The sequence below is a fragment of the Vidua chalybeata genome, chromosome 1 (genome assembly GCF_026979565.1).
Source record: "Vidua chalybeata isolate OUT-0048 chromosome 1, bVidCha1 merged haplotype, whole genome shotgun sequence".
Classification (NCBI taxonomy): Eukaryota; Metazoa; Chordata; class Aves; order Passeriformes; family Viduidae; genus Vidua; species Vidua chalybeata.
The window spans coordinates 113719671-113734401 of NC_071530.1; the positions used below are offsets into that span (position 1 = coordinate 113719671).

Below are 14731 nucleotides of genomic sequence, written 5' to 3' on the forward strand. Positions count from 1 at the left end.
ACTGCTCAAACTGCAGTTTTGCAGGATGGGTCTTCAGTAGCACTACCACCAAAAAAAAAAATCACAAAACAAATTGCATTGGCCAATAAAAACCCCAGCCACCTCCTCCCTCAGCTACATCAAGAAAACTGATTCACATGTAGTCAACCAGATTAAATAAATAAATAAATAGATCAAGCCTGACATTTTTCTTGAGAACATGCCAGCTCACTGTTCAAGTTGCAGTACACCCCCAAACACGGTTGCACTGCCACACCCCACGGCAAACAGTATGGCTTGCTCGGCATCCTGGAATGCTTGCACCAGTTCTGCCCCCACAGACTAATGCAGACCAGGTAGTGGGTTTATAGTTTGAGTCCCTGATTGGACTCCACCATATCATTCCAGCACAAATATATGAATTCAGAAAAATTCATAGTTGTGCAGTTTTCTCTTCCTCAAGCCATAATACAAGTTTCACTGTTGGAAACTCTGGTCTCCGCTAGGAATTTACAGTATATACAAACATAGTTTTGTCCCACAAGAAAAAAAAACAGCTGAGATTAAATGTCCAGTTCTCACCACTGACAACAGAAGAATATTAAGATTCCAGAAAAGCTACTCCATATACAGGGGCAGCAAACAGTAGTCAAAGCATAGCAGAAACCATACACTGCACACAGCTGTACTGGGTTTGGCTGAGATGGACTTAATTCTCTTCACAGCAGTCCATATGATGCTGTGGTTTAGACTGGTGTCCAAAACACTGCTGGTAATTTATCAATGTTTTAGCTGCTGCTGAGCAGCACTTAAACAACATTAAGCACTTCTCTGTTTCTCACTCTACACTTCCAGTGAGTCAGCTGATAAACTGAGCATATGAGAAAATAAGGTTCATCGAGGTAAAGATATTTCCTTTGCACAAGATGAGAACTTAAATTCTAATATTTGTACAGCATTGACTGGCAGTTGTGATAAAAGATTTTCAGGTATGTTTTACTGTACTTGTTCTAAAATCCCTGCTTCTCTGAATTTTTAAAATTTGCCCTAATCTCCCAGAAATAAACCAATGCCAATTAACAATGTAACTTTGCTTTTTAAAATGTGGTTAGGTGAAGTTTGTATTAAGAATGACTTGTCTAGACTTCAAGAAGAAAACTTTCCAGTCCAGACAGAAGTTTACTTTCAAATTCCCAATCTCCTGAGGAAAAATAGAACCAGCATTTTTCTCTACCATCTTCAGAGACAGGTTCATTTAAAACTTACCATATGCACAGTGAAAAGATCTTGTCGATTCAACATTGGCAGAAAATAGGACCATGCAGTGTTTTTACCACGTTTTGCATAATCAAAGAAGATGCAAACACGCTGATGATTTTCCTGTAAAAATTGAGAGAGATGAAAAGATGACAGACTTGTAAAAGCATTCGACATAAAGCAGTTATTTGCTCCTTGGTATGCTGGCATAGATTATCAGTGTAAGAGCCCATGGAATTTTTTTGGTTAGACTGAAAAATGACTTGTGGATACAGCTCATTTCAGCACTCTAACATTAAGATTGGAAATTTGGGGTGGAAGAAACAAACCTTGAAGCCTTAGCTGTATTCCAGTACTGCAACATCTGCTTGAGCAAAAATACATATATTCTTCTGAACATGCAAATGGAGTAAGGCAAATGAGAAACATGCTAAATACTGTCATTTTTCTAAGAATGACACTACTTTTCATTTAACCAATTATGCTTGATTAAAGTCCACACAAAGTTTGCAATGTACTGCTACTTCCAAGAGTCCGTTGTACAACTCTTCTACGAGTGAAACCTTAGGGGTATAAACAAGCCTTTCCATTCTTCTCAACTGGAAATGAGCTCTTCTCTCCTGATTCAGCAGTTATCTCAGGCAACTTGCATATCTATAAGAGGACACTGCCACCAGAAGTCTGTTCTCCAGGACTCCTACCCTGAGCCATAAGAGACCACAACTACCTGAGCCTGGGCACTAGGGACAGCCTCTTTAAGTATTTCCCCTAATAATCACTAAGCAAAGCAGCTATTACAGTTCTCTTTACAGCAGGCCAGAGAATCATGAAGGAGGAAAAAACGCTCTGCTCTTTCCTAATAGCCTAGAATATAGATAGACAGTCCCAAAAAAATCTCACTTTTGAATTCTTGCTTTTCCTCAAGCATTTCCATATGCTTTCCAGCCAGGCTTCCTGGTGGATTGGAAACTTTCCTTCTGAAGAGATGTCTCCCCACTGATGTCAATCAAACTACTACCACCAAGTACACAACTCAATCAAGGAAGGCAAATGAGAAACTCACAAAAGGACAGTATCTCAGTCTCCACTACCCCGACATTTTAATTTTCAAACTCTCCTAGCTAGAAGGGCTTTTCTCCATCAATTCTGCTCCCTGTTGTTAATTCTAGGGTCAAATAACCAGCTAGGCAAGCCTCCTTATTGGAACACAATCCATTATGCACAAGACGACCATGATTCAAGCAGTGGCATCTTACTAAGCCTTAGAGCTGCAACCAACCCTTCCTTGAAAGTAACAGTCCTTACCTGAAAACACAAGTTTTCTCACTTTTACTCTTCCAATTCTCTTCCCCATCCCCCTGCTGCAGGAGTGAGTGGCTGTGTGGTACTTAGCTGCTAGCAGGGGTTGAACCACAGCAGTATTGCACCAAGTCGGCTGCAAACTACTGCCCTGATCACTGACTGGGGAAGCTCAGACATCACTATTTATCTGCCAGTTATAGCCCTGACAGTGATCCATTCTCTACATGGCATGCATAAAAAAGCACTCAGAAATGTTCTCAAAATTTGTTGTACAAACTATGAAATAAATAAAAGTAAGATCTCAGGAACACAGTGCCTTTGGTGGAGAGTTTTTACTCTGTGAGGACTTGCTTGATGAGAAATGGCAATTCAATCAAATAAATCACTGTTACCATCTGAATGTGCTAAACAGTCTAGGTAAGAAAGATCAAAACTTACCAGATCAATGAGTTCAATTTACAACAAAACTAAGGAGGAGACAGACAAGTCTGGAAACAGAAATACTGAAATAATTTCAGTATGCTGTCAGTCAGAAGATTTGTCTGGTTTGCTATTAAGGTGCAGGATCAAGATGGAAGGGAAGGAGTGGAAAACTCCCCGCAGCCCTGAAATATGTAGTGTTGCACCTTCCTAGGAAGCTACTGACTAGACTGATGAAAAGAAATTTCTGAAGCTCTCACATCAACAGCTGAATGATTTAGTAGCTGTCATTTCTGAAGAAGCATAATGAAGTTCAGGTGATTCTGCTACCTGCACCAACTAGAGTGTAGGTTCTTAAAGATTTCATAAGTAACAGACTGTGCAATGTGACAAGGTCACTAATGCAAAGAAATTGTTTCAAGAATTTATCAGATGAAGAGAATAAGAAATGTTTCCTCAAGGATGGCAGTATGCTAACACTCTCCACCTTCAGACATAAGCAGAATGGAGATAATCTTACACGGTAAACACCTCACTAATTTCACGTTTGCCAGTGTTCAAAAGAAATCTTTCTTAGAAAAGTCATCAAATCAGTAAGTAGAACTGCTGGAACAATCCTAGACACCCAAGTAAGCTTTTGGTGAGCTCAAAACACAGTTGACATAATTTTTACCACTCCACAAGCAAAGCACAGAAAGATAATAGAAGAACCACAGTCAGTCATTATCAGACAAAAGCTAGATACTGCTACCTGTGATGGTTTCTAAAAGTTACAGCTGTCAAAAGCAGCTTCAAATATTATTTGTTCATCTCACGAAACTGCAGCAAACATACTTTCGCAAGGCAAATTTTACTCAGAGTCAATGGCACCATGACAGGCCATGTCCTTGAACAATTTCTTGCTTAAAATCTTTGAATGTACTGAATTAAGATGAGTCAGGCAAAGACAGGAGACTTCATATCCACAAGAAAAATAGGGCAAGACTATTTACATGAGCATTTACTGACAGGACAAGGGGGAATGGCTTCAAACTGGGAGTAGGTTTAGTTATTAGGGAAAGATTGTGAGGCATTGGGACGGGTTGCACAGGGAAGCTGGGGATGTCACATCCCTGGAGGTCGTCAAGAACAGATTGGATGGAGTTGTGAACTACCTGGTCTAGCTGTAGGTGTCCCTCCCCACAGCAAGGGGGCTGGAACTAGATATCTTCAAGGCACCCTTCTAACACAAACCATTCTATGATTCTATGATACTGTGGGTTCTTGTGTCCAGGCCGTCTGCAGAAACCCTGCCCTAAACTCACAGTCACACCATTATTGGCCAATATGCTGCTTTCTGACAAGAATCTTACACCTTGAAAACGTGCCATAACGCACCACTGGCTGTACGTTCCAACCCTGAACATGACCAAAACAAAACAGAAGTCCTGTTTCACCCTTGCAGAGTGGAGATGTCATAGGTTAGGAAACTGAAATAATGCCATGTGGATACCTTCACACAAGCCTTCTATGCCATCATCCCTGAATCCCTGAACAATGCAATCACACACAGCATTGCAAAAGTCAGTACAGCTTTTCAGATACTGAAGCAGAATTTCTAAAGTGAAAAAGGCATTCAATTCCAAACAAAAGCAAATATGTAGTTTGCACCAATATCTCTATTCTGCTCTATCACTATAAAGCCTGAATAATTTAAAGCCATTACATTTAACATTAAGAATTCTATACATGCCACTTCTGGGACAGGGTAAGGCCCAAAATACAGCCATGTCAAAGTCAAGAAAATACATACATCTAACCACTTATGACAGAAACAATAGAGCAAAAGAGAGATTACTCAAAACTACTTTCTGTGACTACCTAGAACTATTCCATCTGTTCAAAAATGGGCCAGTGAAAGCATTACCTGTGGGGTATTAATTCCACAGCAGAGGAGATATCATCAGCTATCACCTACTGTAGCTGCAGGCTATGTGCTAATGCCAAAGCACATTACCAAAATAAGACCTACGAACACTCACAAGTTCTGGCAAAGGGCAAGTGAAATTATGACTTCTCTGGCCACTGATGCACTGATGCACAGAAAGCAAGACCCATTCTTCACAAAAATAGCCATAATAAACAGTGTTCTCACACACTGAGCCAAAGTTTGTCATCCAATGGGTAAACCAAAACAAGGTATTCCCAACCCATACCCCTAATCAAAGAATGATACTGAGGACACATCTTCTCTGTTTCTCTATGTTTGTGTCACATTTGAAAAAAAGTAAAACTTAATGAGAAAAAGTGACCAAGCTACAGACAAGTAAATTGCTGCCACCACCACTAACCATTAACCTATTAGCCCAGATGTCAGGATACTGGGCTCTACTGTGCAGACAGGCACATGAAAAAACACCATGGTCCTCATTTTATACAAACTGTGGAGAGGTTCACGCTTTTCAACTTGCCTGTTGAAATACTGAATACTCACAGCAGAAACTAGAACTCACATGGTTCACCTCCTAGGGCAATACCCTAAACCAATAGCACTAAACACATTTCACTGAGACCTGGGATCAAATATATCATAAAACAGGAGAAGAGAAACTACCAAACACAGATAATTTATGTGAATACTAGGAAAAAACCTCACATAACTAAACCCATCTTGTTACATCACTCCAACTGCCTTCTCTTAGCCAACTTCAGAGCAAGGAAATATAAAAGCAGGATTATCTGATTGAGTAAAGCCTCTTCTTGAGTTATCCCAACAGCTCAGCAGTCTGAAACCAAGTTTAATAGCCTATTCTTATAAGGCACTGTTGTCCACAGCTGCAAAGAGCTGTATGTTACACTGAATTAAAAGTATAAAAGCATTTATAATTAAACCATGCAGAATTTCAGAACATGTTGTCCCAAACAACCTAACTGATGTTGGAAACCTGAAGCTGCAGAAACTACATCTTCTCACTGAGGGTAGCCATATTAACACCTTCAAAGGAAAAGCTCCTGTGGTATCCTCCCTATACCACAGGAAACAGCTGAGGTCACAAGTCACAGAATTTTCGAATTGTTTATGTTGGGAAAGACCTTTGAGATCAACAAATCCAACCATTAATCTAACACTGACAAGTCTACTACAATGTAAGCCGATGTATCAAATATAAAAAGTATTTAGAATAAAATTCTGCAAATTAAGAGCACATAAAATGAAACTATTATGCAACACTAGCATTAACCAAACCAAGTTTTGAATTAAACATAATTGAGAACCAACAGACAAGCATAAAAGTTTGTTTTATTTCCAGAATTTGAACATATTACGAGCTAAGTTACCCTTATAGCTTTAAGTCTAACATTTAATCTCTGAAGACAGGAGCTGAAAATTTAACAGAATATTTTTAACATAGTATGACAAACATCTGAAAATACATGAATTACACTAAGGAAACAGTCAAGCATGCATTTAAAGACTTAAAAATAATACAGATTATTGACCTACTTGCAGCATATCATCAACCATAGTCAAAATGTACTGAACAGTCTGTTCCTTGGAGATATGAGTCATCAAGTTTATAAATGTTTTAGCACACTAGAAAAATAAAAGAGACATTAAAATTAATATTAGCAATTGTCTTTGTTCCTTTTGATAATATAAAGCAGGATCTTATTAATTCACAGTTAAGTCTTACATAAGCATTGAGCATCCCAATATCTTATTCAATTGCAGTAAGAGATGAATACATTTGACATTATCTCATAAAGAAAATTTTCTGTCATATTGGTTGCTATCCTTTACGAATTGTTTTATGGCTTTCAAATTAAATAAGTACTTGCTAGTTAAAGTCACCAACATGCTTATTTGCAAGTCAGATTAGAAAATTCTCCCTCACCTATTTTTTATGGTAGTGAGATCAAGTAAACTGACAGAACAGCAACTAAGAGCACAAAAAAAATTTCAGGAATTTGAATGGAGGGAGGAAGACAGGTAACTACTCTGTTCACTTACTATATACTTTGTAGAAAAATCTTTGTTCATCGTTGAATAATGTTACAATTTCAGCAACAGGCTGAAATAGTTACAACATTACTTTTTACACCTCCTCCTCCCCCTTCACCAAATTCAACTAAAACAGAAAGAAAACCGAATGTTGAACTGCTACATTGTAATTATGTAGTGACATATAAGGTACACCACATATGTTTTTGGTACTATGCAAACTATGATACATTAGCTAACAGTAACACACTACAATTTGGAGAGAAGAGAAATACAAAACCAAAACAAACAGCCTAAAATTAAAGTAGAAAAAATGGCCATAAATGCTTGCGTGTTGAAAGCATCAACTACTCTTCACCTTTCTCCCTGCCTCTCCCAATCCTCTTGATGTCTGACATTCTGTGCTAGAACCTCAGGCTGAGATTCTACTGATTCAAATATTATTAAAGTGTCTTTGGGCATCCTGCCTGGTCTCCATAAGGGCACAGGGCTGATTCAGTCCTGAATCAGCTCTGTCCAGTGCAAAGTCCTCATATCTTACCATGCCTAAAATGACACAGACACCCATGTCTAACTGAATCCACCTTAGCAGTCAATGGACTTCATGCTGTAACTAAATTAAAATTGCTTAGCTAACTAAGCAGCAATCTAACTGGTAGCAGCTGTCATCAATAAACTAAAGAAAAAAATCTTAAAAAAAAGAAGTTACTCAAGTACAAGTATGCATGATTAAGTAAACTGGGATGAGGGAAGACTTGAGCTAGTTTGTCCCACAATAAAATCAAAGGCAGATGACATTTAACAGTTATTTAGTAGGTTTTAAAAATAATGAAATAACATCCAATCCACATCTAAGGAAAAATAAAAGAATCACGATAGCAAGCTTTACACTTATTCCAGAACATCTTAACTGTATGTATACAGTTAACAACAATAAAATAAGAGTAGATAGGAAAATTTCCTTCCTCCCCAAAAGAGACTTCATTAAAAGAAAGTTACTTGATTGCCTTCTGTTTGCAACAACTCCTGTTTTTCTTCTGGATTTCTTTTCTGTTCAAATCTTTGAATAAATTCACAGTCTTCACCTGAAATCATCTGACCTCTGAAAAACAAAACATTAAACCGTAAGTAACACGAATAATAAGTTGGAAATAACTGTACTGGGTTCATATGGCAATGTTTTGTTAGTAGGGGACTGCTTGGGTGGCTCCTATGAGAAGATCCCAGAAGTGGCCCCCATGTCAGAGAGCCAGTTCCAGCCAGCTCCAGGACAGACCCACTACTGACCAAACCTGAGCCTCTCAATAATGACAGCAGCACCTCTGTGATAACGTATTTAAGGAGTGAAAAACTGCTGTGCAACAGCAGCCATGAGACAGGACTGAGACCATGTGAAAGAAACAATTCTGTTGACTGTCAGACCAGTGCACAAGGAGGGAGAGGAGGTGATCCACATGCCAAAGCACAGATTCCCCTGCAGCCTGTGGTGAAGACAATGGTGAGGCAGCTGTGCTCCTGCAGCCCATGGAGGTCCTAGGTGGAGCAGAGATCTACCTGCAGTCCATGGAGGACGCCCATGCCAGAGCAGGCAGATGTGCCTTACAGGAAACTGCAGTCCATGCAGGTTTTCTTGCAGGACCAGTGGCCTCTAGGGCCTGGAGTAGTACATTCCTGGAAGACTGGAATCCGCAGAAAGGATCCATGCTGGATGAGTTTGTGAATGACCATAACCCATGAGTGGGACACCTCAGGATGGAGCAGGGGAAGAGTGTAAGAAGGAAGGAGCAGCACAGATTGAGTGTTATGAAATTACCACAGCCTCCATACCCCATTCCCCTACACCACTCAAAGCAAGAAGGCAGAGAAGTTGAAGCCAAGTTGAGCCTGAGAAGAAGGGAGGGGGTAGGAAGTGGTTCTTAGATTTTTTCCTATGTTTCATTAACCTCCTCCATTTAATCAGCAATAAATTAATTTAATTTCACCAATAGAGCCTGTTTTGCTCATGACACTAAGTGGTCAGTGATCTCCCTGTCCTCACAGCTCAACCCCAGAGCTTTTTTGTCATATTTTTTCCCGTTATTTTGAAGGAGCAAGCGTGTCCTGTCCTGATGGACACCTAGCAACCCGTCAATGTCACCACCATTCAAACCTTGTTTCCTTCATCTTGAGCTATCATAGAATCATAAAATGGTTTGGTTTGGAAGCAACCTTGAAGAGCCCAATCCAACCTGGCCTTGAACACTTCCAAGGATAAAGCAGCCACAACTCTCTGGAGCAACCTGTTTCACTGCCTCACCAACCTTACAGTTAAGAATTTCTTCTTAACATCTAATCTAAACCTGCCCTGTTTCAGTTTAAAACCATTGCTCATTGTTCTGTCACTATATGCCTGTACAAAAAAATCTCTCTCCCTCCTTTTCATAAGCCCTGTTAAGGTACTGCAAAGTCTCCCCAGAGTCTTCTCTTCTCCAGGCTAAACAACTCCAACTCTCTCAGCCTGTTTTTGCAGTAGATGTGCTCCAGCCCTCTGACCATCTTGGTGGTCCTGCTCCAACAGTTCCATATCTTTGTTGTGCTGAGGACCCCAGAGCTGGATGCAGCATTTCAGGCAGGGTCTTGCAAGGGCAGAGTAGAGGGCATACAGTATCAATCACATCACTTTACCAATGCTGTAGTCCACAAAAAATGTAACAAGAGCCTTCCTGCAAAGGGTCTCATGTAAAAAATTTAAAACTAATAGTGGAATAATCTCTCAAAAGTCTTCCCTATGCATCACCTCTGAGCAGCATTCTCTAAATAATTTTTAAACTTCCAGGGGCTGAATGACATGTCAATGATAAGAACTGAATTACGCACAGCTAACATGTTATGTCAAAATGATAATACATAACATGAATAACAGTCTAATCCAACCAAGAAATAAATGCTGAAAAACAAAATTACTTGTTACTTTAAGTTTGCTGTAAGCACTGAAGAAAACTGCAAGGAGAACAGAGATCATGGTTCCTAATTTATTTTTAGCTTTCACTAATCACATTTTGAGTTTAAAAACTGATATGCATGCAAGTTCATCCAAAGAGATAGCAAGGGGGCTTGATATAGTGAACTGTTGTGGACACCTGTAAGAGAACAGGTGTCTACTTACTCTTCTCTTCAACTTAATATTCAAGTTGTTGCTGCCATCACCAGTGCTATTTCAGAAAGCTGTAGACTCAGCCAAAGAGTCAGACAGACTTGCAGAACACTACTGCTTTTTTTTTATAATACAAAACTTTACATCACAAGAAATAAAAAAACTTGTCAAAAGAGTACAGTCAGGTACTCTTCAGGTAAGAAAAGTAATTTTAAATCAAGTAGTCCTAAAAATATCCAAGATTTTAATAGGTGACTAGCTTTACTAGGTAATACCAGGAGGGCTTCAGGAAAGAAGACATTCATGCACAGTCACAGGGGATGAAAGCATTAGACATTCCTGCTTCAGTTATTTCCAAGACTCATCTCCTCTTAATATTTCCACTGAATAAAATGCCTCTTCCACTTTGCAAAGCTATGTAGGATGGACTCTTCACCCATATTTTCCATATTCAAGGTCAGTTTCCAGATGTTCCATGACTAGAGATTACATTAAAATCATTGCAAAATTTGCAGGAAGTGTTCACCTTTTTTTTCCCTAACTGGCTCACCTGGATTCTTGAAATAGCAAAGTAAGACCTACAATGTATTCTTTTCTTTCCTCCTACTTAAATGATTATGTCTTGAGTACGGCCCCATCACAGAGCCATCTTTTATCTATTTACTATTCAAGCAAAGAACGTAAGCAGTCCAGTGCCATGTGTGCTACTCCTGTATTCCAGCTGCTTTGTTACAGATATCCTCATATGCACTGAGGAAAGGCAATCAAGATTCACTAGAAGGAAGATTCCTAAAGCCAGTGGTAGGGTAGTCTTTGCCCAACCTCTGCAAAAACTTAAATAATGATAATGCTGACCAAGCCAGGGACTCATGGATCATACTGATAAAAAAGTAACCAGATAAGCTGCTTGTTTATAAGTATATGGCCATTTACAAAACACTTCAAAGATGACCTAAGATGAACCCTTAATTTTCAGCTTTAATGTTGGAGAAAGCCTCAGCCCATGAAGAGAGATATTTCTTTACAGTCAAGCTATTAGAAGAGGTCTGCCACCTGCAAAGGAAAAAAAGCTTTCAAGCTTTTGCTTTTATCCTACATTAGGCCACAGGAAAAAAAGAAAAAAAGATGTGGGGATTGATATTGCTGTGAGGAAAAAAAAAGACATTAAAGTTTTTTCTTTATCACTTTGTTAGTACCATTCAAAAATGTATCTTCCAACCCATACAAAACATTGCAAGGGATCTGACAGCTTTTTAAACAAGCTGATAATATTTTATCAAGGAACTCGTACATCTGATTAATAGTTTTAGTCATTTCAAATGCATCCATTTCCATTCATCTCATTTTAAAACTGAAATGACTGATATACAGTAAACATTACACAGTGAAGGGAGGGGTAAGAAAACCAACCAAAAATCATGAGAAAGTGCAGAACAAACTCAGACAGCTGATACTGAGTCCCATGATGCTATTACACATTTTCCTCACCCCCTCTTCAAAGCAACAGAAATTTCCCAGCACCTTTTAGCAAACAAGCAACCAAAGCCTCCCTCCATCCCTCTTCCTAGCAGCCATTTAACTTGTTGTTTTCCAGGATGTGTCTACAGTCTTTTGCCAAGACAGAAGTCACTTTGAGCTTCTGTGTCCTGGTTTCAGCTGGGATAGTTAATATTCTTCCCAGTAGCTGGTACAGTTCTGTGTTGCAGATCTAGTATGAATTCCTCATTATTTTTTATTATTTTTTTCCTCTTCCTTTTCTGTCCTATTAAAGTCTCTTTATCTCAACATGTGAATTTCTCCCTTTTTTTTCCCTCCTGTCTGAGTACATCAGGTTTAGGACAGGAGCCCTGTAAGCACCTTTCAAAACTCTGTTCCTGGGATACCAAGAGCTGCCTTTGAGAGCACTTCCAAGAGGAGACAAAACTGAAACTCAAGGATTCAGAAAACATGAATTTGCACGACCACCATTTTTAAATCTGCCTGATCGCTCAATATGACTCAGAAGCTTGTGATTCCTTCTTTTAATTGTGCATTTCCTCCATCAACTCTTGTTCCTTTTTTTTTTTTTGTTTGTTTGAATGCTTTAACAAAAGACACTCTGGAGGTTAGGGTATTTTTGTTTGTTTTTGACTTTGTTTTGGGTTTTTAATATTAAAAAATTGACTATATATGCAGCAAATATGAAGCTCATATAAAACCATAATATCACGGCATAATTTCTTTTATCCAGGTATCTACAGTACTTTGCATGTACCTAGAGACACTAAATTTATCCAATTGCTCAAGAGTTTTAGCACTACAAAATTAAAACAGTAAAACAGACTGAATGTACTCTATAAGACTCGATCAGATTTGAGGGAAAAAATCAAAACAAAACAGAAGAACCCCCCCCACATACTACAAATTAGGAAACCTCTATATTTCCTCTAAGACAAGACTGACTTTTAAAGTCTGATATATTTAACCTGCCTTAGAAGATTCTTCCACTACCAGGAAAATAGAAGAGATATTTTAGCACCAGAATTCACAAACATCCATGTGAAGTATTTGAAAACACACAAGAAACTATATACAAATTAGCCATCAAGTATCTCATCTGATTAAATATACAGTATTGTCAAATGCTGTGTATCTAGAAACCTACAGCGCAGTAAGGTGCAACTTAAATGCTGAAACAAGTTCAATTTTCCATAGAATTCATTTACTACCCTAAGAAAACAAACGCAAACCTGCTTCAAGCAAGTCAAGACACCCTCCCCTGGCATTCTCACACCCTGAGGCAAATGCTGAAAGCAACCACACAGAGCAAAACAGCAAATGCCTTTTTAACTCAAGGAGGGCACCCACACCTCTGAACTGCAACAAGTCTCAAGATCCAAAGGCAGCAAAGTCCATACAGAACTAATGGCTTCCACAGACAGACCTACACATCACCTTCCACTGTTACAAGTTTTGTTACTTTCTTCTCCCTCAGACACAGACCCCAGCTGGAATCCAACACAAAGAAAGGATAAATTTTAGCGCCAGAAAACAAATAATCTTTTTCCACAGCTTGATTTTGTAAGGAGCAGTGAACACACAAGCAAGCTGGCAATACAGACAATTGTCATATCTAACAGTATATAGAAAAAAACCTCAAAAGTCAGCAGTTGTGTGTTAGTGTAGTTTGATATTTAGTTTACAGTTACAACCTTCAGAGATGGAATAAACATTGTTTCAGTTAATCTTTAACTTGAACTGACTCTACAAGAAAAGTCAGGCTACTGAAGTCTGACCAGCTACAAGTAAGCCATTTTACTTTTGCACTGAAGAACAGAGAGAGTAAAAAAGAACTTCAGAATTGGTGTGACCTGGAGCCCAGTGCTGTTGCAAGTGATGCAATCTTTAAAGCACCATTATACACATACAACTGCCGCAGGCAGAGGAAAAAAAACACTTCATCAGAATTTCTTGTGAAGTTCTCTGACTTCAACTATCTAAGTATTACAGTTTCTTCAACTACATAAATACTGCCTCTAGTTTAAGCAGCATAAATCATGTTTAAGAAACAAAAATCATGTCACACTTGAGGTGATGTGTTAATTTAGGGGAAACAAAAATATTTCTTTTATTTTAAAAACATCTGATGAGCTGAAGTAATCCCTTCATATATATTTATATGCAAGTTTACCACAGTAAGTGCGCAGACAATCAGAATAAGGAGCTCAAAAGAAAGAGAACTGTCCTTTCAAGTACCCCATCTTCCTTCTCCATAAACCAGACCAAAACAAACCACTCTGACCTGCCTCTAACAGGTGCATCAAAGAAAGTACTTTCCACTCATTTAATAACGTGCTTCATTTCAGAAATAAATCAATATAACTGCACTGATTAACTTTCCAAGAAATCCTTTAAAGCTCAGCCTCAAAGACACCATCACATTCAAACCTGTCCATTATAAAAAAGGACACATCCAAATCAAGGTATGAGTTTATTTCCTTTGGAAGCACCAAAAGTTCTGCTGATGTTTTTCAATAACTCATTATAAGAAAACTCCTCAGCCAAAGAAGAAGTTATCTTCAAGAAGCTCCACAATCCCTCTGGCACCATTTAAGTCAATCCTTGAAGCCAACTTAGCCAGACAGCCAGGCTGTTATCAGTAAATATGAGACACAAAAATTACATTTCTTTCAGAGCAGTAATAAAGAGGACACACTGTTATTGACACACAAAGGACACCAAGCATCAAAAAGTCTCACTCATCCTCTCATAGGATCATAAACAATAGCCAGATGCACTACAATAGCCTCCAAAACCTAGCTAATTCCAAGAGAGGAAATAACTAGTTTCTTGTTCCTTCATAGATTCCAGAACAAAACCAAGTCAAATTCTACTGGTAAAATCCAAAAAAGAACCCTGCCCTCTGATCAAAAGAAGTTACATAAAAATTTGCTGCCAGATTTACAAACAAAACTCCCTGTTTCATATACTGTACCAGAGAAAAGAATCCCAGGAATTAATGAAAATTATTAACAGCAGATCACATAGTAAAAATAAAATACTACATAAATTCAACTCCTTGTCAAATAGATCTTTTAACAAAAGTTAAAAGACTTTTCTCACCAGCCCTATAGAAACACCAGAGAAGCAGTGAAAGAATCTCATATTCATTTCCATGA

At 38.6% G+C, this 14731-nt stretch overlaps 1 protein-coding gene across 2 annotated transcripts in view; it reads right to left on the reverse strand.

Moving 5' to 3' along the window:
• The window catches only part of ATP6V1H (ATPase H+ transporting V1 subunit H), a 48360-nt gene that overhangs the window by 30572 nt on the left and 3057 nt on the right, over positions 1-14731 (reverse strand). For both annotated transcript variants that reach the window (XM_053946946.1, XM_053946938.1), the window contains exons 3-5: positions 7940-8042; positions 6443-6532; positions 1246-1359 (exon numbers count right to left, since the gene is read on the reverse strand). In XM_053946946.1, coding sequence (XP_053802921.1) covers positions 1246-1359; positions 6443-6532; positions 7940-8042 — 307 coding nt within the window. The remainder of the gene's footprint in view (positions 1-1245; positions 1360-6442; positions 6533-7939; positions 8043-14731) is intronic.